Source organism: Chelonoidis abingdonii, chromosome 1, assembly GCF_003597395.2.
Source record: "Chelonoidis abingdonii isolate Lonesome George chromosome 1, CheloAbing_2.0, whole genome shotgun sequence".
NCBI lineage: Eukaryota > Metazoa > Chordata > Testudines > Testudinidae > Chelonoidis > Chelonoidis abingdonii.
Window position 1 is genome coordinate 16,362,586 of NC_133769.1, and position 27,389 is coordinate 16,389,974.

The 27,389-nt window shown below is 41.8% G+C and overlaps 1 protein-coding gene across 3 annotated transcripts; it reads right to left on the minus strand.

Annotated features, from left to right (window-relative positions):
- Window positions 1-848: 848 nt before the first annotated feature.
- Window positions 849-27,036, minus strand: SEPHS1 (selenophosphate synthetase 1). Of its 3 annotated transcripts, none has more exons than XM_032777126.2 (9): window positions 26,979-27,036; window positions 23,361-23,618; window positions 20,408-20,511; window positions 14,116-14,223; window positions 12,942-13,096; window positions 11,926-12,016; window positions 8,912-9,011; window positions 6,145-6,357; window positions 849-2,145 (listed from the first exon to the last, which is right to left on the minus strand). In XM_032777126.2, the coding sequence occupies exons 2-9, from the start codon at window positions 23,551-23,553 to the stop codon at window positions 1,931-1,933; spliced, it is 1,179 nt and encodes a 392-aa protein (XP_032633017.1). In that variant the 5' UTR covers window positions 23,554-23,618; window positions 26,979-27,036; the 3' UTR covers window positions 849-1,930. The 3 variants fall into 3 exon arrangements, with proteins under 3 accessions (XP_032633017.1, XP_032633016.1, XP_032633019.1); XM_032777125.2 differs by lacking the exon at window positions 26,979-27,036 and adding an exon at window positions 26,146-26,233; XM_032777128.2 differs by lacking the exon at window positions 26,979-27,036 and adding an exon at window positions 25,616-26,101.
- Between the last annotated feature and the right edge of the window lie 353 nt (window positions 27,037-27,389).

Here is a 27,389-nt window from a genome sequence, read left to right on the forward strand (position 1 = left end):
GACCAGACCTTTCAGCATCTGCTGGATGAATAAGCCAGGTTTATCTCTAATGATTATGGTAACTCTTTAGTTTACAACCCTTGATATTCTTGAGGGTGGCTCCTGGACACTTCCTGCAATAACAATCACCAATTTTCTTCCTTCCCAGCTTGAATTTCAATCAGTTAATCAGACCCAGTGGGTGAGGTAGTACCTTTTGGTCAAATAAAAGATATTACCTCACCCACCTTGTGTCTCTAATATCCTGGGACCAACATGGCTACAACACTCCATACAACAATCTGGCAAACACATTTAAAGCAATTGGTTCAGTAAAATACACTGAATTCTATTCAGCAAGAGAGCTGTATAGGGTGCAAGTCTCACTCTTTTTGGAAGGTAATAGAGCACAGCTAAACTAAGCATATGAAGGGCTCTTCCTCCTGGTATAATTATTAGTAGTGTTCCTTACCCTAGGGTACAGTTACGCAGCCTAACCCATTGTTGGGGAAGGCAGGTATGCTTTTAGATAAACAGCATGATGCATTCCTTCCACTGTTAAATGGAATCTCATTTGGGTATTTTACAGCACAGAGTTAACTGCTGATTTATGGATAAAAGGATTAAAAAGTCATCCTGGAGTTTATGCTTCTTAATAAAAAGAATTAGACACTTTCAGATAATCAACTCATCCCACTACTTTGATATCACAAGAGACGTCAAGCTGGATGGAACAACTATCACAACCTACCTATTAGGGCAAGAACAAGTTTTAATAATTCCACTTTTAAAAAAATGCAGGTAGGATGTTTTCCATCCCTGTAATTTAAGTACAAATCAAAAAACGTCATGCGCTTGTACAAGAGCAATAAAAAAAATTAAATATTTATTTGAATAACAAGCTTAAGTTCAAGCTGCAAAGTTGGCAATGTAGATTTTAAACACAGATCACAGAAGCGTTCACAAAAGGTATTTGAGCAAAGAACAAAAATACTAAAAATATACTAAACAGCTGCTGATTTTAAAGAAACAAAAAAGGGCTTGTAATCACTATACAAAATGTAAAATGTATTAAACACTACCATCCACAGAACAGAGGTTTGTTTTTAAAGTGATTATATTTAAAAATTATTTGTGTAGTTAATTATATAGTGAATTGTAAATCAATATTATACTGAAAACTCCTTTTGTCTGCAATTCCTTTGTTGCACTATAGCACATCCAATCACATTGCAAAACTGAGCAATTATTATTTTTTCCTTACTATCAATAAAGAAAACAATTATTGATAATACAGTAAATATTGTCAGGTCTACAAATAATGAAATTAAAATTTCTCCTTCAACTATGAAGTGCTTTCCATGCAAAGTTAGCACTTGCTTGTTTAAGAGAGTGTGCTACCAAGCAATGTCCAGGGTTGTAGATGCTGTCGAGTAAAACTAAAACTTTACAAGTCAAAGACTGAATGTAATCATGCAACCCTCTTACTACTTGAGTATACCCACTGTGTCACCTATCAATTTACTGCCTTTCCAGAATATCGTTCACGGCATCCAAAATTAGACAATGATAAATATACATATAATGAAAGGACACACATTGCTATTTGACACTACTACTGGTAATGTCTGTGCTACGTGAAAGCACCTTTAAAAAAGAGCCTATGCGGCAAGAGATAAGTGTCTAAAGATTCAAAATGAATCAACAGTATTGGATAACAATATAATTCTCAACTCAGAAGCTGCCTCAAGATTAGGTGCATCTTCAGTTAATGTAACAGGAAAAAAAGGCAATGGATTTTATTTTATTAATTGTATCCACTCAAACTGACCTAAGGCCATCAGATGTGCAGACACAATGAAGTTTTTTTTCTTTTTACAGTTCTTTAAATTGTAGGATGATAAAGGAATAGATCTATTTAAAAACAAAACAAATAGCTATTTTATCTAGATTAAGAAGTGGCACCAGGTGTCGGGTTCACATTTTGAGTGGCCACTTGTGGTGCAACTTCAATGATTCGTGGTTTATCTATTATTCTGGCGGTACGATTGCCCTTCTCTACAATCCCAATAATCCATGCTTGGTGACCCTCGCCGTATTTCGGAGATTTGATCTCGGCGCAGAAACGTGCTGCCTGTTCACGTGGTAAACAGATAAGCAGACCTCCTGCAAAGAAAAAGGATCAGCACATTAACTTTTGGTTGCATTTAAACATCAAAACATTTAGAACCTTACCCTGTAACCCCTATTCAGGCAAACTCTTCTTGGCTTCATAGGTTCTCTGACAGAATAAGGACAGCAGAAGATGATTTGGTGGAGGCCTTTCTGCTGTCACTGTGAAACATGAAACTTACTATAACCATAAATTTAACAAATAACGTGTAACCAAATAAGCACTGCAAAAGTTAGTGAAAAAGCAACATGCTAAGGACAACAAAAGATATATTGACAATGAGTCCTGTGGCACCTTATAGACTAACAGAAGTACTGGGGCATAATACATGAATTGGAGCATGAATACCCACGAAAGCTCATGCTCCAATACTTCTGTTAGTCGATAAGGTGCCACAGGACTCTGTCGTTTTTACACAGATCCAGACTAACATGGCTACCCCACTGATAAAAGATATATTGAAACACAACAAAGGCATTGCAAAACTATAACAAATATTGCAACTCACCCGTACTAAAAATTCACATATAATCATTGTGATGAATAAAGGGCCCTATTCTGATACCCTGACTCCCATGTGCATAGCACCTTAATCCTCATATAGCTCTACTGAGTTCACTGGAACCTCCCACAGAGTAAGGTGCTGTTCAAGGTGAGTAAAGGTGTCAGAATGCGACCCAAAGTTATGTCTAGGTCTGACCCTACAAGTCTTGCTCTAACAGTGTATGTGAAATGATCAGACACTATGGCAATAAGTGCCATAAAAGATCTGTAAATAGGTTGATTTTACTAAGCAAACCTCACAGCACCTGATGGTAGGAAAGAGACAGACAGGAACGGATATGTTAAAACAACACACACATTCAATGCATAGCAATCTCACACAACCCTGTGGTATTAGAAAATAGATAGTCCCTGAAGAATTTAGCCAGGGCACTCCTACTCTTATGAGAAGTGCCACAGTATCTTAAGTGACCAGAAATAGTAAAGACATTGGGTCTTGCATCTAATCTAGGATGGCGCATCCAGCAGCACAGTGCCCACTATCATCATAGCAGGTCACTGATTTAGACGAGACTCTGGGGGAAGAGCACCATCTACTGAATCACCCACAAAAATTCCAGCAGTGCACAGGAGTTTCTCTGAGCTTTTGTAAAAGTGTGCCAATCCTACTCATCCTGTAAAATCGTATAGATCACATCTTATAGGGGTATAGCTGCAGGCTACTAGCATGCCATGGTCTTTAGATTTTTTTTGTGCATACTGAGTATCTTCATGTACAACATGCTCTTCCCACATGGGCAAGAAGGGAAAGAAATTACATGAAACAGAAACTCTCTTTAGTTTAAGGCTGCAGAAGAAGCAGTTTTTCAACAGTAATGGTAGTTAAAAAGTAATATATATAGAAACATTGTTTCTAGGTGCTATGTGGACTCACTATGTCTGCTATGCATGAAAACACCTACATCTCCCAGGCATTTGAAGATATTCACTCCCTCGTGAATATCTTTAATCAAAAGCAACAAAAGCAGAAAGGCAAAAAAACACCATGAGGTGTAAACTACTGCAAACATAATGGGCCAAATTAACCCCTGGGGGAAGCAAGTGCTATTCCCATGGAAGTCTCTGGTTCAAATTCAACAGTGACTTCACTGGTGATGCAAATGGGTCAGAGAATAAATTTAAACAACATAACTTGCATTTGGCATTCAGTGAACAACTTGCATACCAATTAGACAAAAGGGAGGAATGGTGAAAAGTATAGCAGGACAAATAATTAATAAAGGTGCAAGGAAGTAACCTGCACTCATCAATTTTCCCCCTCAGCCCCTCCTGTTAGTTGCCTATCCTGCTATTGTATGCCAATGATAAATCTGCCTTATGATCTTTAGAAACAGAGATGTCATAAGTTGAGGCTTTTTGCAAGTTTCCACTGAAAACAGTTCTCATCTGAACACCACCACCCCATGTGCTGGCCAGGTATATATCACTAACTCCTAATGTAGCGTCTACTATTTGTTGTGAAAGTCTTGTCACCCTGACACTGGTATTGGTGTATACTCAAGAAACAACAGTTATGAGTGCTTTCCATCATTTGCTGTACCCTGCTACAAAAATCTGTTTGCAAAATATGAAGCTACAGATGTAATATTTCAGGAAATTTAAGAAAACAAGGGGTAACTGCTCCAATTATCCTATAAGTAAATACAGGAAATGCTATACATATCCATAAAATCCAACTCACATGTTTTGTAATACCTGTCAAATCCAAGTCCATAAATACCTGTAAAGCTGGCGAGAGGTATTCAAGCAACATCCATCCACATCTACACCGATTGTAAATAATTGTGGAGAAGCCAATTGAAAGGAATTCACACAGAGTTTAAAAGACACACCTTCCTTATGAATCATCTAATTTGTTTTCCAGAGTTTCATCTTTTCTAGGAAAAGACAGTGCTGGCCCAAGGTGTGGGATGGACAGCCCTGAGACTGAAGTGCTCTATTCACAGAGCAGGGATAGCACAAGGGCCAGGATATACCAGCGCAAATTTCTGTCCAGCGCTATACCGCAGCCTCTCACTCATGAGGGAAGTGCCTCAGAGCGTAAAGTAGTTCAGTCTCCATTCCCAGGCAGTGTTTGGCCTCTCTGCAACTGCTAACTAAGGTGGCAATTAGTCCCACTTGAGGTGGTGGTTGTTATGTAGATATCTGTCCACCAAGAATGGGACTCAAGACTAGCAAACACATTCATGTAAGTCCCCAGACAGCCGCCACATAATATTTTTCATCTGTACTGACTGGGTCTGAACTCTTGAAAGGGATCACATTCCACATCCTAAGCATCTGAGCCACAAAGTCTCCCCAGGACAGAGCTTCTCTTTAATCAATTATGACTAAAGAACAATTGACCATATTATAGTAAGTTGCATATTCACTAGGGGAAAGTTTATAGCTCTCATTGAGATACCTCTTTCCAGATCTTCAGACTACGTTTTGCTTTCAGGGTCTCTCTTTCTCCAGAGAACTTGAATAATACTTTCGAAGAGAGAAGAGAAAAGACAAGAGACGCAGAGGGTGAAGAGGAGAGGAAACAAAAAGTAAAGAGAGTGAGTAAAGAAACAAGGGGAGACCAAGAGGAAAAATGAGGTAGCAAGAGAAACTTCAAGGAGAAGAACAGAGCTCTTATTCTGAGAGGCTGTACGGCCAGGGAATTAACAAGATATGGAGCTGTTTACCTCCTGGTCTTCAGTTCAAACGCTTTGCCACCTGATGGCTGTTTAGAGGCTTATGTGAAATGAAATTTGGTTTTATCAGCTTAATTTCTAATAGATGGATGCAAATATGACAAAATAATCACTACAATCTGCATCTTACTTACAGTCTCTAGCGATACTAAGTATTGAATGGATCTTAGAGACTGAATTCCTTTCTCAGGACTAGCAATAGTATCTCCAGGTCAGGTTTGCGACACATTCACAGGACAGTGGGGGAGAAACCTGCACTGTTGATGCTTGTGCTAGATAGAGCGACGGCTTCAGTCTAGGGGGTTGGCAATCCAGTACTAAAATTCATACACAGATTTATAAAAGAAAAATACAAAATACATTTTTGATGGACAGTAGCATTGCAGGCAGTGTTACTTTTGAGAAAATGCAGTGCTAGCTATGTACATACGCAAATATTCACTGATCTGTAATTAATAAGTTAAAAGAATTTAAAGAAATTCAGAACCAATCACTAATTGTAAATGCTAAATGTTTCAGATATTCCCCACAAAAGGTTTTAAAAATACAGTATTTCATAAGGGAGGAAAGAGGCACATTCAAAATAGCTTGGTGGTTTGTTCACAGGCTGAAAAAGTTAATTGTGAGCAGCTATATGGCTAACACTCTTACTAGCATGGTTACACCATTTAGAACTCAACACATGGTGTCCGTAGCTACACCTTTGGAATCCTGTGAAATTCTGAAGGAAAAAAATAAGTCACTCACCTGATGTCTCAGGACAGGTCCCATGCATGAGGCCAAACATATTGCCACATGCTTTGCTAACTGCAGCCATCTTGGCTAGGACAGGAAGGTTATGGATAACGAAGGACACCTCATTTCGCTGTTGTTTGGCTAGGTTCTGTGCATGCCCCAGGATTCCAAATCCTGTGATATCTGTAGCTGCATGTGCATTGAAAGTGTGCATAAGTCCAGCAGCTTGACAAGAAAAAATAAACAGGGAAAGTAACATTTATAGAGTATGACAGAGACAATTAAAATGCTGTTACAGATCTTTAAAATAAATATCTAACCTCCCTGCTCTAACAGAAACCATCAAGCTTCAAATCTTTCAGTGGAAAAGTCAATTAAAACATAGGGACAACAGAAATTCACAGGTACTGAGCAGATTCCCTTTAAATATTTGATTTGACAGTGTTTTTTTCAGTGTAATTAAATACAGCAAAATATAATTTTTAATTACATGATATTTATGAGCATGTTATATAAAATGTGCTAATGGTACCAGATCCAAGTTTCCCCAACGTTTGGGGATGAAGGGTGTTGAGTGCCCCGGGTTTTGGCTTGGCCCATTAGCTGTAAAGTTGAGATTCAGATGGAATTGGTTTGTTGGTTTCAAAATTTACTTCATAATTTTTTAACTGGAGGCCTGCACATTGCATTCCGAGGGCTTAGAGAAGAGAGCATGTACAGGTCAGGCAGTAAAGACAGACAAGCAGAGCCAACTCCATAAGGTTTCAGCCTCCCCACCTAGGCATTCACGGAATCCTTGGGCATTTGTAATTGCCAAGCTCCTGGCCGGTAGAAAGGAACTCCCACATGCAGGACAATAGCTTTAGTTAAGAGCATTTAAATGCTGCTGAAGGTGACCTACAAAGGGGAAAAATGTTTTGCCCTTTTTAAAGCACTTTCTGATGCATGAACAAGGTTTGAGAGGGGTTTTTTACATTAGAAATCCAGGTCATCTGGTCTATTTTTTCCTGGAATGGGAGGGCAAGTACCAGGGAAGTAAAATCTGAGAAAGTGAGAGAAGAGATTTTTAAGCATTCCAGCATCCTCAACTAAAGCTTAAAAAACTCCCATATTCAGTTCTATCCCCCTCCAAAAAGATGTCCAACAAAAAATAGGGACACGCCGCTTGCTGTTTCTATGGTAAAAAGCAAAAAAAACCCCCAAACACTAAAGGAAAGAATTGACACACCACTTTTTCCAGCTGGAAAAAGGGAGGGGGAGGGGATGGGGAAGGAAGAAAATGAGAAGGGGGAGAGAGGTTGGCATGAGGGAAAAAGATCCTGAAACAACATTTTGAATTAAAAATAAATGAAAAATATCATGTATTTGAAAAGTTTTTGTGAAAAATTAAATTTAAAGTTTTGACCACCCCTACTTTCAGGGCTTCATTAGGCATCACAGAGGGGGGGAAAAAAGCAGCGGCAGCACAGACCCCATTTTCCCTTTAAAATATTCTCTAACTCAGAGGTTCTCAATCTTTTTCTTTCTGAGGCCACCCCAACGTTGTATAAAAATTCCAGGGTCGAGCCAGTGGTGGTGGTGGTGGTAGGGGGAGTGGAAGAGAGAGAGACTGGAGGGATGGAGGAGGGGAGGGCGCCTTGTGTAGAAGTATATAATTTGACTTCCATATTGCAGGAGCAAGGCCTGGTGGGGCTTGGACCGGCGGTGCCTGGCACGGCTCGGGGAAGAGAGTGCCACCTCCACCCCCTGACTCACCTCAGCAGGCCACCCAGCCTGTCTGGGCTGGGGGAGGGAGGAGATGGGACACAACCAAAAATTATAAACTCGGGGACTCGGAGGAGGGAATGCTAGCTCAGAAAGTTTAAAAACAGCTCAGGGTGCAGGCAGGTAGTAGCCAGGGGCTGTGTGCAATGAGGGCTATTGATAGCTAGAGGCTGTATGTGGGCAAGAGGGTAGCTGAAGGTGCAGGGAGAGGGGTAGTTAAGGCTGTGTGCCAGGAGGGCCCCCCCCGGCATTCGCTGCTCCTCGAGAGCTCTGCCAGCCCCGGAGCCAGGTACCCCTGCCTGGGCAGCTGTTAATGGCTGCGTGAATAGTCAAATTGGGCTGGGAGCAGAGGAGCAGCTGCAATCCCAGACACCAGCAGCAGAAGATGGGGGAACACAGCGGCTGCCTATTCCATGACTCCAGCCAGAGCAGCAGTTGCCCTGCATTGCTCGGCTCCAGCTTCTAGCCTCCACTCTGGCCATGGGGCGGGGGCCTTAGCGGTCTGGGGGACAGGAGGAGGTGGGGGGGTGGAGCTGACCCCAGGACTGCCCCATTCTGCATAAGGGACTGCAGTCTGGGGGAGCAACACCCCTCGTGCTCCTCCAACTTTGCCCATGGGCTTGGGGCTTCAGCCCGGGGGGGTGCGGGGGTCACCAGGGCTCCAGGATTCATCCCAGCACCTCTGGGCTTTAGCCCTGTGGGAAGCGCTGGAGCTTGGATCCCCTGAAACAGCTCAGAGCCCCAACAGGACCACAGAACCCCAGCTGAGAACTGCTGCTCTAACTCACATGTTATTTACTTCACTCACCCAGAAAACATTTATCTCAAGCACCATTTGTGCCTTTGCTATATAATTAACAGGGGTCTTTTTAATCTTGCTTCATGAACATTGAACAGATTAAGGATGAGAGGCTGTGCTGATGTAGCTTATTTCCCCACAGCAGACAGCAGAAATTAAACGTGGAAAGCAAACCCCAAAAACCCCAGACCTCGAGGGCATTCTCATTCTTCATACCTGTTCTGTTGAGCCTTGCCATGTTCATCATTGCCTCCTGGTATGCTAACTCCACATCTTCTTGAGTTACCACTAGCTTTATTTTATTCCATTTTTCTGGCTATTTGGTGGGAGGAGAGAGATGATTTATTTAGTTTATTTTCTTAGTTTTGTGGATAAGTGTTTTAAAATGCATTCAAATTTATGCAACTTTAATCCGGGATGGGACTAACGTTTTAAAGTCAATGATATTTTACTGATATGTCTTTACGTTTACAGAAACATGAAACAAGTTTCTCCATTTATATTTGATCACTCTGTTGTGCCTAGATATTGCAGTTCATAGGGCATTGCATTTAAAGATTTATTAGATACAAGATTTAAGTGCTGTACACATTTTACAGTGCCCTCTGTGGGCAGATGCAGTAGGGTAATCTATTCTCTAAATACCTCCCTCTTACAGAGCTCATGCAGGATTAAAAGAGATGCACCTTACAACATGCCCAACATCTAGCAAACCAAGGCACTTTTGGACAAAGAAAGGGAATAATTCCACAGCTGGGAACTCTCCACCAAGAAGCCTGGGCCATCAGTACCCAAGAGTTCAACCCTCGGGATGGACAGCAAGAGTTTCAAATGATCTTTCCTTGTTCCCTCAGTTCTGAGCGCTGTAGGGGAGAGCATGCTCTCATTAAGCAAGCTGGGATCATATCATCCTGTAAGGTTCACCTCCATTTTAAAAAGTTACCTTCCTTTTTCCAAACGTTTTCACAGATTTACTCCACATTCCATCCCTTTCTAACATCATGTGCTAACAACAACTTGTATTTATATAGTGCCTTTTATCCCAAACAATCCCAAAACACTTCGTGAAAGGATACTCAATAAACAGAGATAACTTAATTCATTACTGGAAATAATGCTACATCTAGATTAACAGTTGATCTGTTTCAAACAGTTCAGAGCAACACTACAAAGATTGGAAGTGAAAAGCATATGCAATGAAAAACCAAGGGAGAGAATTGGAATAGATGAAAATATAATTATTCAAGCTGGAATCTGGTCAGGACACTGCAATTAACACTCTTATAAGAAGATCTATACAATCATTAATAATCACTAGTGGACATTGGTATTAACCAATATCTGAAGGAGAGTACTTTCAGTAGCACAGTTACCTCTACCATCAGGCTGGAGCACTGGTTTGGTAATGACTCAAAAAAATTCCACCTACCCATATTATCATCATCACTCCTTTCTGTAGCACACAGTTTCATTTGTAAGTTCTCCCAGTCAGATACTGACCCATCTTAGATATCTGCAAGTCAGAGCAATCCCACTCCATGCTCTTCAATCTTTGCTCCACTCCCTGCGACTACACAACTGAAGGAGGAAGATGTGAGCTGCAGATCTTCCCTGCATCATTTCCTATCTTCAACTCTCTCTAAAATCTTCCTTTTCATTTTTGCCTATGAATGACACAAAGCCCACTCATATTTCCTAATACAGCATCCTTCCACTTCATTATCCCTATAGCTATAGCCTGCAAGAACCTTTCATTACTTCTTTACCACATTTAATGTGTTAGCTCACTTTTTACTCTAATCAAGCTCCATATTCAAGCTTTCCTTTCTTCCCTGTACAAAAGTTGCTGTACCATGCAGTCTCTCTTCAAAGCATTTTCTGGTACAAAGAATCTATTTATATAAGATAAAGTAACACCCCTTTAGAAGCTTTATATATAGATAAATATGATGGGTAATCTCTGTTTTCTCTTCTTTTTTAAAAAAGAAAACAAAAATGGTGGTGCAACCTCAACAGAATTTTTCTTTTGCTCACAATTAAAGATATACATTAATTTCCTTTCTGCCTCGGTTTTTCACAGCAGAAAAGTGCTTTGGTTGACAGTCAAGAAAAATTAGAAGTACTTGAAATATGTGGCACTTCAGAATAGTCTTCATTTGTGAGTCTGCATGTCAGTGAAACATGTCAATAAGTGAGATTATGGTCAGAAAAGAGACCATAAAAAGGTCATCTTGCTGTTTCATGTTTATTTCCCACCAATAACTTTCACATTAGGTATTTTCTCTCAGGCCTCCCATCCTGAGATCTGATTGGCATGGGTGGGACTCTGCAGCTACGCAGATTGCAAGATCAGACCTTAGATCTTCTTTTACAAATTTAACGAGAAAATAAGTGTTTCTTCTAGCTGCCCATTCTTCAGACTCAACCTAGGCTCCATGGGGCGGGGGGGAAATCAAGCACGTTTCCCACCCCCCTTTTGCTAACAACAGAGATTTTGGAATTAGAATTCATCTGGCAATTTAGTGGCTGACACCCCAGGCGAATTAGATATCAGCTCACTCTTCTTGCAATCTATTGACTCTGCAGTCCCCAGAACAGTAACACCACATCTTTTTAAAATGCAAACTAAGCAGTGGTAATTCTGAAGACATACAGTGAGAGCCAAATCACAAACAGATGCCAATTTTACAATCACTTTTCAGCTCAGTAGCTACACGTTTGCCTTAAGTAACACACGGAAATATTTCCATGTACATAGTGCAACTATAGATATTTTCTTAAACTCCAAGTGTAAGATATGGACTGTAGAGATATTTCCATGTACCCATATACAGAAAGTCCATGAACACTGGCTGAAATCCTGGCTCTACTGAAATCAATGGGGCCAGTATTTCACCCAGGATGTCAAGTCCTTGCTTTGTTCATTGACAGGCGTCCAGATCCATTTTTTTTTTTTTTGTTATTAATCTTGTTTAGTACAGTAGTGCCCAATGACCAACAAAAAAAATGGACCCCATTGCGTTAGGCACTGAACAAAGAGCAGCAGACAACCCCTCCCTGGAAGCACTTGTAATCTAAACACAAAAGGGAGATACAGGGTGTGGGGAAAGGGATAAGACAGTAATCCTCTTAAATACTACTTAAAACCAGTGAGCATTCCCATTTCAAAATGCTGTGTCCCTTCACGCAATATCACAGACGCTTCACCCCATTCTAAGCAGTTTACTCACAATATCTAGCCATTGGTGGACAGCTACAGCCACTTGCGTTCCCAAAGGTTTAGTCAACACAAGCACATCTCCTGGCACTGCATTGTCTGGCCTGCGAACAAAGTGTTCCCATATTAATTAGGAAGTGAAATGTACACTTGAATAGGAGTATTAGGTTGGAAATATTTTCACAATATCATACATTCCATTGCACTTAAAATTGATATTTTTAGAAGACATACAACTAAGAAAAATCCCATATAAATTACCCTGTGGATTTCATTGTTACAGGATATTATTGAGGCAGAGAGCTTATGAATATATTTAAAAGGAGATAAGATATTCATATAAAGGACAGTGCCTTCAGTTGCATAAGATCATGCATTTTTCTATTAAGTTGTTGGGTACATTAGGGCAGAAGAAACAAAGGACATGTTATCAGTCATAATTCAAGGCATACATGAATCACAAGCTGTGGCCAGAGGGAAATTCCTTCTTATGGTATAATACTCCACACAGGGAAGGGTTGATGCCTTCCTCCACAGCATTCAACATTCGCTAACATTGAATACGAGGTAACGGATAGCCTGAAAGCTGTAAGCACAGCACTGGTGTGACATTTCTTGTGTTCTTAACTATCATTAATATGGTACTTCAGATACCATTTAAAAAAAAAAAAAATGAGCATCCTAACCAGTTTTTAGAAGCCAGGCTATCCATCCCCAACTATCATTCAGATCTAAAGATTCCAAAACTTAAATCCGCCTCTTGAAGGAGCATATATGAGCACAATGTTTCATTTCTGATACCGTAGACTCTTTTTGAAAAAGCAAACCAGTGCAAGAAAGATGTTAGCAGCAATCTTAGCTATCTCTAAGGTATCCATCACAAGGGTACCCAAATGCTGAGAAAATATATCTTTATTCATCAGGAGAAATTAAAATAAAGAACACGATAACGGTATTAAAAAGGAAGAGACACCTTTATTTAACCCTTTGATATGGCACCATGCGATTTTGTTTAGTGATTTAACTTACATTATAAATTCATTAGGCTGACAGACTGTAGTGGCCACTCCTCCTAAAACAATCCAAGGATTTAACACTGTTTGGCCACCAGTCACAGATGTTCCTGCCTCTTCTGCTGCATCTTTGAAACCCTGGATAATTAGAGGCATCACTTTGTCCCTTTCCTACAGATCAAAGTACAGAGGTCAGAGTTTCATATAAGCAGTGTCTACTCATTTCACAACTGGATCAGGGTATTAGAAACTCAGTCCAGCTCCCACTGAAGTCCAGGGCAAGATTTTCATTCAGCAGAAGCTGGATCAAGCCCTAGAAACAGTTAGGCTCCAGCAACTGACATTCCATACAGTACTGTGATGGTTTCACAGCTCCTTGTAAAATGTTGAAGGAACATCCCCAAAAGGTCACACAGGAGCTAAAAAAAGCTGTGACATGAACCAAGGATTGCATAGATCCAAGTCTCTGCTCCTTATGGACCGCAGAAAATTCTGAAAATTCAGAACATCCTGCTGTTTAATCTGGGGCAGCCCACAGGATGTTAGTGCCATAGGGCAAAGTGGAATTTGGCCCTTGCGCCTGAAAAAGAGATTGCTCTCTATTCTCTGTTTCCCACTATCCCACCCAGCTGAGCAACCAACAGGGTCCCAGGTCATTTCTTCCTCCAAGAGAGCAGCTCTTTTTCTGCTCTGCCATCTGCCACAGGTGCTGGTGTTTTCCAAAAATCCACCTCACTTTCTCTGGCACCTGATCAGTAGTGCTTCAAAGAAAGCATTATATCAGCTGGCACAAAAGACCCCAGAGAGTACCTATACAAGTTCTTATACCACACCTATCAACACGGTATTCAAGAGCTGTCTCAGGCCCCTACTGTGGAGGGCTGAGCAGGAACAGGGACACCATTTGGGAGAAGACAACTAAAGCACTGGCAGAAAAAGCGCAGCCAGAGAAGAGATGTTCAGGGCCAGCCTGTTGGCAAGCAAACACAGAAGTCCTATCAATATGCAAGTGACTGATTCTTAGGTGTAGCATCCTATGAGACCACCCACCGAGCCCTTTTTTAAAAAGGCCCAAAACTTTGAGGAAAAAAACATTAACATGTGTACTGCAAAGCTAAATGATCATTTACGGTAACACACTGTGGGAGGTTTGGGTTCATTTGTTTCACAGTAAACATCATGGACCTTACCCTATCTGTCATTTTATTACTGATCCCAAGGAGCATCAACATGTTGTCACATTCTGTGACCCCCATAGCATAAAGGTCACTTAGGACATTGGCACAGGCTATACGTCCCTGCAAAGAAACAAAGACAAAAACATCCAGATCAACATTTCCATATGTTCAGATAATACTTCACATGAACAGGACAGTCCTAGTCTTTAACATGTTTATACTCTGAGATTGGCGTGAAAATGTGCCAGTTTTACACAGACCTGCCCCCTGCCTCTACTCTAAATCGGACCTTCTCGCTTTAATGACAATGGGTCCAGTTCCGAACTGGCTTAAACCGTACCTCCACTCAAGTCAATGAAGCTATAATATGCCAATTTACATCAGCTGATGATCTAGCCCCGTAAGTTTATATTGCTTTCCACTTCTGTTAGCCTTCCAGAACCAGCATAGCTATGAGACAACAAGTTGGATTCCAATCCTTATTTTACATTATCTCAGAATTGTTTACTAAGTTCCCATCAGTTATACCTGTGCAAAACTACTGATGGGAATGCAGAGATATCACTCAGGACATAATGCAGTTATGCAGACATAATTGAAGGCCTCTTTAGCCTACAAAACAGTTTTTGTCAGACTGTTAAGAGCAGAGAGGAGATAGCAAGCACTCCTTGATGAGGGAACAGAGCTGAAGACACTGAGATCTCTGATGAAGAACATACCGAGTAGGAAGGGATGTCAAAACAAAACCAACCAACCCACCCCACATCATCATCCAAATTCTGTTCTCAATTTCATTGGTGTAGGTCTGGGGTACCTCCACAGGCTTTAATAAAGTACTTCTGGGGGGATTCTGTGTGACTGTGCATCCACAGAAAACAGCACCCCCCGCCCCAATTCCTGTGATGTTGAGGGGAGGGAACTGCTTCCCCCCAAACAGAGGTGAGGCATGGGGGGGGGCACGACACATGGGGTTACATGCACTGCCATCGCCCTTTCCCCAATTCTGCAAGCGCAGAGCTGCCCACCTGAAGGAGGCTGTCTCTGAGCTCTGCTGACACTGCAGCTGAATGCCGCCTCTTGGGTCTTGTGCTCCCCTTCTGTTTGCTGGGAGCATTCCTGTTTTCTGTGCAACAGTGAGTGTCTGCAGTGGGGCTGGGTAAGGAGGGGGGTGTTGGGGGAAATGAAGAAAGAGGGATGGAATAGGTAGAGGGGAATGTGGGAGTGAGGGGAGGGGGATGGAGAAGAAAAGGGGATAGGGGAATCACAGAGGGAGTGGAAGCCCAGCATGTGGTGTCCCCTTGGCAGCAGCTGGGGCTCACTCAATCAGGCCCATCAAACCCTCAACCTGACAAGCTGTACCCCCTACACCTGGACCCCTCCCCAGTGAACCCCTCCACATCCAGATCCACCCCCCACCGAGTCCCATCTTGCCATACCCAGACCCCTCCTGCTGAATCCCAACCACCTTCAGCTGGATCCCCTGCAGAGTTTCATTGCCCCTGCACTTGGAACTCCCAAACCCCTGTGCATCCAAATCTTCCTCTGAGCTGCCTGCACCCACACTGCCCCACACAAAAACCTCTCCCCCCACACCGAGCCCCTCCACACTTAGATTCTGCTTGGCTGAGCCTGCCCACCCACACCTGGTGCACCTGGCACAAAGGGGGAGAGCCCTGCGGTGTTTCTGGTGCAGACCCAGTTCTTACACTATGTCAGGTCAGGTGCAGCCTCACTGCTGAGTCCCAGTACCGGGGGAGGTCAGGGCTTCAGGGTAATCTCCCACGTCAATGCAACCAGTGGCCTGTGCTTCCCACTGCCATGCTGGAGCCCCACTTATTGACAAATAAAATTTGCAGAATTTTAAAATATTGTGCATATAATTTTTGGCACAGAATTCCCTCAGGAGTAATAAAGTTAATCTGGATTTACATCTATAGAGATGGAACAGAATCTGACCCTATGTTTTTAACCACCATTTTTCTGGAATTTCCCCCCAAATCTTAATATGATAAAATAACTGCTCCGCATATGTAAGCACAATAATTTGGGCCAAAGAAAAAAATCCTAGATAGAAAGCAGATAATTTTGCTAGAAGGTGCCCAGCTCATCTTCTGAATATACTGTTCTACAGCGTACAATCTGACCACAATGGACCATCATCCAACTTCAAATATACACATACAGCTCCCCACTGATGTTAGTGGGGCCCTCTGCATATATCTGAAACTGGAATATAATTGAGTATTTTAAATTATTTTAAAAGACTTGCTCACTACGCACAATGAATGGCTCCAAGGAGACCCACTGCTAGTTTGTGCAGATGATTAAGGAGGCTCAAACATGTCATTTTCTTTTCTGTATTGGGATTATCAAACTATTAAGCACTATCTTCAGTGTTTACCAAGCAAGCTGCTAGTTTATGCTCTCTTAAGAAGAAGTGATAAGGTTTTCAAAACCATAATGACAACAGTTCTCTGGTCTAATGGCAGGAGGTCAATGCAATACGCTACCAATAGGTGAAACCCCCAGGGAGACACACTCAGGAATTGCAGTTCTCAAGTCTGAGAAAACTGAGGTGGAGACAAACTTGGCAACACACTTACTTTGCCTCCGGTATTGGCAAACACCAGAAGGTTCATAATTGTGGATAGCCTGGGTATAAGTGTCCAAGCTCTTGGCTGGTTATCTGGGGCTTCAGCCTGCAAACCTTTAGCCATATGATTAGTCCCATTGAAACAAATGGATCTACTTTTAGGAGTAAGGAAAACTCATGAAAACAAAGCTCTCTTCTGCTCCCCTACTTAAAACATGCCTCTTATATTGCATGCGGGACTTGTAGCACACACCGCCTATTAAGGCTCCCCTCAACGCGTCCCTTTAGAAGAGCTGTTTTCAATTGCTTAGAACTTTGCCAAACTATAACCACTTGGACTGAAATTCTGCATGACTTGTATCTGCCTCAGGTGTAATGTTGTTGAAAAATTTCAGTCAAAATGGTTCAGCCATTTCCAAAAATAAGGCTATGAAAAAATGTTTTGTCCATGTTAAAAAAATTAATGCAACTTTTATTAAAAATGATCTAGCATCCCCATGCTTTGAAGCAAGGACTTGAAATCTGGAAGCAGGGGGTGGTCTTTGTGTCAGAGATGAGCCTTTTACTATCCATGTGAAAAAATCCACCCAAATTTGTCCCAGTTATAAGTTCTTGGAAGAAAGAAAAAAAAAAAAAAATCACTGCTTGCACATGCTCAGTAGAGACTTCCGGGAGCTTATCAATTAAAATATCCAAAGATTCTGTCCTCTATCCTCTCCCAGTTCCTAATATTACTCAGACTGCACATCATGTGCTATCCTCACAGGCAGAGGGACTGGGACGAGAAGCAGATTGGGGGAGGAGCCAGGAATGAGAAAACTGGGATTTGCTGGACAAGGATACTGGGACTGGGTGTGGGAAAGGGGAAAGACCGGGAGTCAGGGGGAAAACTGGAACTCAGAGTGTGCTCATAGGAGGAGGCTAGGATGGGCTGAACAAAGAGACTGAGGTGAGATGTCTGAGGAGCAAAGATTTGGACTGGAACAAGGAATTAGGAGTGGAATGTGACATTGCAGTCTATATGGTTTTATAAAAATATGCTAATGAGTGAATATAATGCAACTGGAATATGCTTCATGCAAAAGGTCTCTTGTAAGGTATCATTACAAAGCTTATAATCTATTGAGTACGATCATCTTATTTGTATAAACGTACCACTCTTGTATCTGAAACTAGAAATATGAAATATAACTCTGAGGGCCTATTGTAATCATGCAAAGTGTGGGCCATTATTGGTGGTTTTGAATCTTGATGACTCCCATTAACCAGGACAATAGTCTGCAGATGGCTCTGTTTTACCTGTAAGTCTTTCTGTATAAGTGTGTGCTGGCAAGTGGGCAATGAAGTCTTGCAGTGACATGTGATCATGTCACCTGAACTGGAATCCATCTTTAACCTGGTGTCTTTCCATTGAGAAGGAGTGGGGTGGGAACTCAAAGAGAGACAAAGGATTCCTGCCTTATGCAAAAGATATATAAAGGGGTGGAACAGAACAAAGTGGGAGGAGCTATCATGAGGAATCCGCCTAGCTACCACCTGAGCTGGAACAAGAGCTGTACCAGGGAAAAGAATTGTGCCCAGGCCTGGAAGGTGTCCAGTGTGAGGAAAAAACTTACTGAAGCATCTCTGAGGGTGAGATTATCTGTATTCAGTTTGATTAGACATAGATTTGTGCGTTTTATTTTATTTTGCTTGGTAATTTACTTTGTTCTGTCAGTTACTACGTGGAACCACTTAAATCCTTAAATATTTAATAAAATCACTTTTTACTTATTAAATAACTCAGAGTATGTATTAATATCTGGGGAGCAAACAATGTGCATATCTTTCTATCAGTGTTATAGAGGGTGAACAATTTATGAGTTTACCCTGCATAAGCTTTATACAGGGTAAAATGGATTTTTTTCGGTTTAGACCCCATTGGGAGTTGGGCATCTGAATGTTAAAGACAAGAACACTTCTGTTAGCTGCTTTCAGGGAAACCTGCAGCTTTGGTGCAAGTAATTCAGACCCTGGGTCTTTGTTGCAGCAGACAGGAGCATCTGACTCAGCAAGACAGGGTGCTGGGGCCCCGAACTGGCAGGGAAGGCAGGGGTAGAAGTAGTCTTGGCACATAGGGTGGCAGCTCCCAAGGGGGGTTCTGTGATCTCACTTATCACATGGCGAAGAGACAGAACTGGGACAGGTTGGAAAGGATGAGACAGAAGGGGTCAAACTTGGGGGAAATGGTTGGAAGAGTCAGCACCAACATGATACCACCTCCTCTAGGGCTTGAAATGGAACCCAGGATTCCGGAGTCTCACTGTTCCTCTGCTGTCAGCAAATATCTAGGAAATCCACTGACAAAGTATGTCTCATCCCCCTCTCGTGCTGGTCCACATAGAAGTTTGACAACATACTATTATATCAGTTACTCCATTAGTTCAAGTGGCAGAGGTCTGCATGGTGGATCTATAATTTCCAACTCTGCTGATGATGCCACATGATGGAATTTGTTTTTTCAGGCATATATTTTTTAAAAACATAGGAAATCACACACCAACTTCATTTAACGAACATTAGCAAGGTTGCAACGTCAAGCACTCAGAAATTAGTAAATGTCAAAATTAAGGTTGCCTGAGCTCTGTCCATCCAGTGTACTCAATAAGGCAGAGGTGCTATAGAAAAAATAGTATGTGATCATGTTACTAAAGCTGTAGCATAATGCACATGTGCAAGGGAGCTGTATTAAGGTTGCATAGGCAACCTTAATTCAGGTATTTCTTAACTTTTGAGTGCTTGACTTTGCAAGCTTAATAATGGTCTATTAAAATAAGTTTGGTGTATAATACAGATCACCACCAGTGCACAGAGCACTGTAAAAACATATGCATCTCTTTTGTGAGAGGGAGTAATATAACCTGAGTGCAGAACTGGAAACCAGCCCCGAATCCTAATCCAGTTATTGTTCCTGGGTTTTAATCCTCACTCTGCCACTGACTTGCTATATAACCTTGGACAAGTCATGTAGGCCCAGATCCTCAAAGCTATTTAGGCACCTAATTCTCATTGAAATCAATGGGAGTCAGGTGCCTAAATTCCCGTGAGGATCTGGGCCATAATCTCTCTGAATCTCAGTTTCTCCATCTGCAAGGTAGAGACAATACAAAGAAGTGTTGGGGAGACTAGTGATTTTGCAAAGAGCTCTGAAGTTGAAGAGTGCAATATAATTGCTAAGTATGATTATTTAGGCTCTTCCAGTCCTACAATTTTATCTAATCATTTGAGAACGCCCAAAACCATCCCAACACGAATTTGGTTCCATGAGTAGGTCAGAGGATAAGAGGGGCTTTCTATTAAATCTGAACCAGTTTGCCCAGTACCTCACAGAGAACCCCATTTCCCTCAGTAGCACTTTCCCAACCAAAGTGACTCACTGAACAGCAGTAGGGGGCAGCTTTGTTTTTTATCTTAGCTGTTCTCCTGATATTCCCCTCTTTAGAAAGCACTGCTGCAACTGCATTGGCAAATGTGGGAATGACACGGGAGTGAAAATATGAAAGAGTTTCTTTGTCTCATACATATCTCTGAGAGAGACAGAACATGACAAACCAACCCGTGCAATGGCTGATTGTACAAGACAGCAAGTTCTCACCAGCATAGACAACTCAGATTAATGAAAGCACAAATCAAAGTCAGCGATACATGTAATTGCAACTTTAGCCAACTTACCATCATGTAAGGGTCATCCACAATGGGATAAATGTAATCTGTTGTCTGGACCAGAGACAAACCACCATGTCTTAAAGGAATGACACAAGTGTCCATCCCAATTCCTGCAAGGACAGGAAACCATCAATCAACTGAATAATTTATTCATCCCTTAGATGACTGTAATTCTCAATAAAAGGGAATTTGTAAAACAGGCCTATGAAATACAAGCCACTGCCAAAGGAGCAATTATTATGATTTTGTTCCTTACAGGAGGTATATTGTAAACAAATGAAACAAATTAAGACAAAGAAAAACTTGAGAATGGGACAGGAAACTGAAGTAGGAAAGCTATAAATGTCAGAGCTAAACATCCATGAGTTACAATCTAATGCAATTTAATAATGTATGGCAAGTTTGATTATGATGGGGGTTTCTTCTTTTTTGAAAATGTTTGCCCTGTACTATGTCATTCTGTGGAGAAACCTGGCAGGTGTACTTCAAGTCTGCTAGGTGGCTGTTCTCGGACCGTCTTGCCAAAAACACTGTAACAGTAGTTTTAATCTTCAGTAATAATTTATCACAATCATCATGGCAAATCACAAAGGGACGGAGTCTTCTTGCAGATCAAGCACAGCTCAGATCAGTCTCTAGCTAGGTCCTTAAGACAGTCTTGCTGGATGTTCAGTCTAAATCTGTTATTGGCAGTCTTACTGTGCCACCGAAGCTTTTGGTATCCCCATGATCACCGATTGTGTAGCAACATTCCTTGGTAAACAAGCTTTGTAATCCATTTGTCTTCCATCCTAATAAATCCATACCAAGAAAGATGCTGAAACTAAATCACTCTGATGGAAGTGATTGGCTATATATCCTCAATATATACTCTCCCCATTTTGGCAAAAAAAAAAGTGTGAAGTATACTACAGTCCACATGTGCTATGGCCCTCATTCTGCAAGCTGGTTCACGCACATGGACGTCCTGTAATTGTGTGAAGTTCTACTGATCTCAGGGGGGTTTCACAGGTGCAAAATATTCTGCCATACATAAGAGCTCAGAGGATCAGGGCCTGAGTGCCTAAATCTGCAATCTCTTACTCATGGAAGTATTCTGAACTGCATTTGGGACTACTCGGAGTGATTCCTAACTACTTGTGGGAGTAGGGCTCAATTCTGAAAAATCCTATTATTGGTATTTTCCTTCCTAACAGCATCTCAGAAGTACCATCCATACACATGGATAAGGAAGTCACAGGCCTTCTTTTAAAGCACAACACATCAAAAGAAACACTGTCAAATGCATTTCTTGATGCATTTGTTAAAGGAATATTCATCTTAAAGCACCTTTTAAAAAGACTTAGTATGTCTATTAATAAACACAAGTGAGAAAACTAAGTTTTGAAAATTCCTTCCAGCTTTTAACTTATTTTCCCTCCCCCCATTTATTGTTGCCCATTCAGAAGGCTAAACAATAAAAACTAAACTAGCATTTCATTGTTGTTTGGAGCCAGTTTTGCTTTCTAGCTCTCACGGAACAATAGTGAGTTGAAAAAGTGCAGAGAACTAATCAAATCCAATTAAACAACCATCTTTTTTTTTTTTTTTAAACTCATGAAAACATTTCTATTATTTAAACAAAGGCGACACACAAACATTAAATTTTGGGCCAGAATAAGATCAATGTCCCTTATCTTTGGTCCTCTTAAATTATATTACCACTGAGCCTCACACACAATTACTTCATAGATATATTTCATACAAAGATTGCCCTTGTTTAAGTGGGAACATTGGCTTCCTACTGATTTTCACTGATTCTGCCCCCTTTGGGAAAACCGTGTTGTTACCTGTTAGTCTAATAAGGGTTATCTAGTGATATTAAAATTGTTTAAAGTGAGCTCACTGTATGCCAGATTAAACAACAGTAAAATATTTTCAAAAACAAACAACTAAGTTGTTACGCCTGAAGTGGAAGAATTTCTAAAATTTAGTCTGTGGGGAAGAGATTAAATACACAGAGCTAAATAAACAGATGAACTGACTGAAAAAGCTGTCATTAAACATTTTGTCTTGACTAATTTATCTATATCAATATTAGGTACTGTAGCTGGTATCAAAATACCCACATGCACCCCGTTCCCTGTGAATGTTGGTTCTGCAGGTAACTTTTCTGTTCTCCTTGCACTATGCAAATACCAAAAAGAGAAAGCAAATCTGGCAAGAGCCATATAGGTCTTGTAGAGACAGACTTTTCCATAAAACCTCTACAGGGAGAACAGAAAAGTTATAAAGAACATGACACAACGAGAGGACTGAAAGACTGATTCTTTCCCCCCCTTCCCTTTTGGCTCACAACAGTGGATTCAATTTAGAAATGAAGGGAGGCTGGACTTGGGAGCTGGATAATTATTTACAATCAATTCTCAGTTTCACTTTAAGTCAGAAAATAAACTGTTCAATATTTTAGGGGAAAATCCCAAAACTATATCGATAATTCTGAAACAGTACTATGACCATTTTTCATTCACTGAGGAAATACTAAAATGGATACATTTGTTTTTAGAAATCAATTGTTACTATTTTAGTTACTGAACTTCCACATAATTCGTGTACAGACTCTATTCATGTACAGACTCTATTGTTCTTATAATATAAGAACTCTCTCGCTCTCTCTCTACTTTTAGGGTCATTTCATAGCTCCTTTTTTCTCCTTCATAGTTAAGTGCTTTGCAGATAGGATATTAATAATTGCAGTACAAAATTATTATTCTTGTACTGCAAGATGACAACTGCAGGTTTATCCTTCACATTTCTGGACACAATCCCTATCTTGTTAATGTATATGGATAGGACAACAGCTTAATTTTAAAATAAATTAGCAAGCTAATAAATTAATAGGCTAACAGCTAACTTGATCTACTGTTTATGAAATAGGGAAACAGCAGTATCACTTGTTACTAGAGAAACAAACACTCACCCAACCTGGGCATAACTGCTCCCAGAAACTGTTCATCTTCTTGAAAATGATTTTCTTGTAGGGACTCAAGCAGTTTCTGTAAAACATCCTGAGGCACTTTACAGCCTGTGCCTTTAAGTTCAGTGAATCGAGTCAGACGGAAGCTCTTGTCCAGTTCGTAAGTTTCTGGGTTAAAGGACTCCCGAACAGACATGGTTCTGAGTGCTACCTTCCCCCCCACCTTGAGCAAATGTATCTGTTGGTTCTCTGCTGATCAACCTAGTTAGAAAAATTGGGAATATTAGAAAATTCTTAGAACCCACAAGACAACAAGTTAGTGTATGTACTGTAAATAATATATATTAAAATATTAATGTAGAGGTTTTTGGCAGGGATCTTTTTTGCCGTTTTTTCCTTTTTTTTTTTTTTTAATAAGAAAAGTAAAGCAAAGCATTGAGCAGACATCATCTGTTACAACAGGAGGGCATATCCCACAGGATAAGTTTCTTGAGGCTACAAAGGAATGGTTCCTCTTCCATCTTCTGACATTTAAACTAGAACAATGTCAGGCCAGTCAGAGGAGTGATATGACTCTTCCCCTAGTTATGCCACACCAGTGTTTAATTAAAAAAAAAAATCCACAGACCTCACTTAACAGAGAGATATATAAATAAAAGTGTTACAGTTTTAGTTAGTGGGAACAAACCCCAAGAGGAGAGTTAGGCCTTGATCCTGCAACATACTCAGGTTCGGGGTCTTTGTACACAATGGAACTTCATCAGCAAAACTTGTGTTGTTTGGGGTGTTTAAAGAAACCAAAACACACATACACATACACATACACACACACACACACACACACACACCAAACAGCAAAAGTTTTACCGATGAAAAGCACCAGTGTGAACAGTGCTTTGTCAGCAGGAGATAAAGCTGCTGATACTTGTTGGGGGAAGTTTTTGTCGGTGGGACAGCTCTCTCCTGCCGACAAACAGCAGCTACACTGCGCGCCTTTTAGCGGCAAGGCATCGCTAAAAGGTGCATAGTGTAGACAAAGCTTACGCTCATTGCAAGATCAGAACCTTAGGCAATGCCTCTTTATTTCAAATGACACCTTTCAAACAATGGGGCAAGCTAAGTTCTGGTTTAAGAGGGCACAACTCATTTGGAGTCAACAGAAATACACCTGTTCACACCAGTGGTATATTTTCCCTAGAAGACCTATGTGCTAGTAATATAAAGCATTAAGGAAAACATTTAATTAGGATATTTCTGCTAAAAGCATATTTTATGATGTTCATACACTAAAGCTGTTCAAAAGAACAGAGTTTATGCCTCTCAGGACTTTTTTTTGGAACTGAACATACTTAGAGTAAACCACCCATTAGAAAGTTAATGTAAAGAGACACTGATGAAATTCATTTAATAAAATTCTTAACAATGCATGTCTAATTTTAGAACTCTGTTTCCACTGAGTCAGACATACAGCATACTCCAAAACTAATAAGAGGCCTAACTGAAGAGTTTAACTTCTAAACAGGAATGGTGGTGATACGGTGCAATTTGTCTTCCATGGAGAAAAAGCTTTTCTGGAATTATTTAAAGTAACCTACATACAGTAGTGTCTTAAAAAGCAAATGTCATGCCTATCAAAAGGGTTTCAACATGCAGCACTCACTGACTGCTGAGCATGTTGATACTGGGTTAAGCTGAAAAGTTCAACACCACAACTGGGTATGTTTGATACCACTTAAAAAAAAAAAACCAAACCAAACCAAACCAAACAAAAAAAACACACTCTACAGCCCTATGCAACTGGGTCCCCCAGTATACTGCTTATAAACAGGCTGCCTCCTAACAAGTTCTACAAACTCTCAGAGATGTTATTTTATTGACTATGGTATAGAATGGCAATTCAAGTTCTAAAGTCCCTGAAAAATGTCTAATTAGGAACTGAACTCTGCTTTACAGTGTTTTCCCTCCTTTCCTGGGAGACGTGTCACTTATTTAAAACAAATCTTCAAAAGCCCAAGCTTGGGCAGTAATCCAAGCACTCATTACAAGAACGTGTCTTGGATGAGCAATGCATCTGGTTTGTAACTTTTATCTTCAATGCAAGGCAATAAGCACTAGACTCAGAGAAGATACTAACTAGAAAACAACCTGCAGAGAGAAGTAGGAGAAAAGAGTGGCTTTTAATGGAAAGATATTTTTGAACTCATCAGACTACTTATTTCCAGAAAAACTCAAGTGGGCAAACATTTCCCTTCACTTACCCAAACGCTGGTGTATTGTTAGCACCCCCTATCCACTTCCATAGGAAAGGATTTAGAGGCCAAAGACAACAAGCAGAACTTTTTGCATAGACTTGAGTACTAATACACGCACGTAAATATATTCCCTGATTTTAAAAATAAACGTTCAACTAGACAAGTGACAGTTACTTAGTTAAAAACCTCAGTAGAAAAAGGAACACAAAAGGCTTCTTGGTGAAGATCTGAATGTGCTGCAGGCAATAATTTCATACACTACCATGGAAGCAACCTTGCAAGATCCAATTTCATGTGACTTTTGGCACCCTGCATAAACATGTATTTCTAGCATCCAGTGTATTTGCAAAATAAACAACCCTCTCCATTAGAACAAATCGCCCCCATACTCCAGATGTTTGTTACTTTAAAACAATGACAAATATTAGAAGATAGAATTTAACCCTTGCCGCTCTACAACCCTGACTATAAACAAAAATGTACGTTGGACGGTGGTGAGGAAAAAAAATGACTGCAGAACAGGACCAGATACCTACCCAAAATAAACCCAAGGACAGGGAATAGCAACACAAGTGAGGTGCATCTACAAGGCAAAGAACTGCACCGAGCATTTCTCCATGGAGTGTAGCCTAGAAGGCTGCGGAGAGACATGGCTCTGGGACACCTTAAATTTCAAGCTGCTGCCTTTAAAGGCAAGCAAGGGCCTCTACTGCTGCTCTTTGTGCAGCCGTGTGCGAGCCTGGCTGGCTGTGCACAGGAAAGAACCATGCACACAGCAATCCTCTTCTACCCCCCCAAAGGAGGCTCCTACAAACAGATCTTTGCTGCGGGGTGGGAAAGAATGATCTCCCTTACACACGAAATTATTAGCAGCAAAAGTGCGGGAGGAGGCAGGTAAAATGTCAGCAGAAGCAGAGTTAACCCTTCGCTGGAAGCAGAGATGCAGGGGCAGCGTTTAAAGGCGAAGAGCCGCAGCCGCCCCTCATTGCCGCCGCAGCCCTGGAGAGGGCGGGGAGGGGGATGGAACGTTCCCCGGGAGCGGCGCGCGCCAGGCTCCCCGGCCAGGGGACTCCGCGGCGCGGGGCCCCAGCGGAAGCAAAAATGTCGGCGGGTGAAAAATTTAACCCATCGCCTGCCGGCCTCACCGCCGGGAGTTTTTTAAAGCGGCCCCGGCGGCGCCTCGCATCCCCTTCCCCCGCCCCCCCGCGGCCGGGCTCAGGGGCTGGGGCCAGGCATGCCCCGTGCGCCCTGGCCGGCCGCCGCAACGCGGGGAGGCCGCCATCAGTGAGGGCCGCGGTGTTTAAACGGCGAGGCGGATTCCCTTTAAATCTCCCCGCTTGCCCCCCCCCTCCCCAGGTCTCCATCTTACCGGCTCGCTCCTCGCCCTCCCTCCGCCTCCTCCGCGAACGGGACTCCCAACCCAGTCCCACAATGCACCGGGCGCGCCGGGTCCCTCAGCGCCGCCTGAATGAATGGGAATGCCCCCCCCCCATACACTATCCCCCTCCCGCTCCGTGCGCACGGGCCGGGGGTTAACCCCTCTGCGTCCGCGCGCGCGCGACCACACCGCAGGCCCAGCCCCCCCTCCCACGGGCTCCGCGGGGCGCGAGTCGGGGGCTTAACCCCTCTCCCCCACATACCACCCCCCACTAGGAACTGCCCCCCAACGGGCTCCGTGCGGCACGCGGCCGGGGGTTAATCTTCTCCCCCTACACACACTGCCCCCCCCAAACGGGCTCCGCCGGCACGAGTCGGGGTGTTACCCCCTCCCCCACCCCCT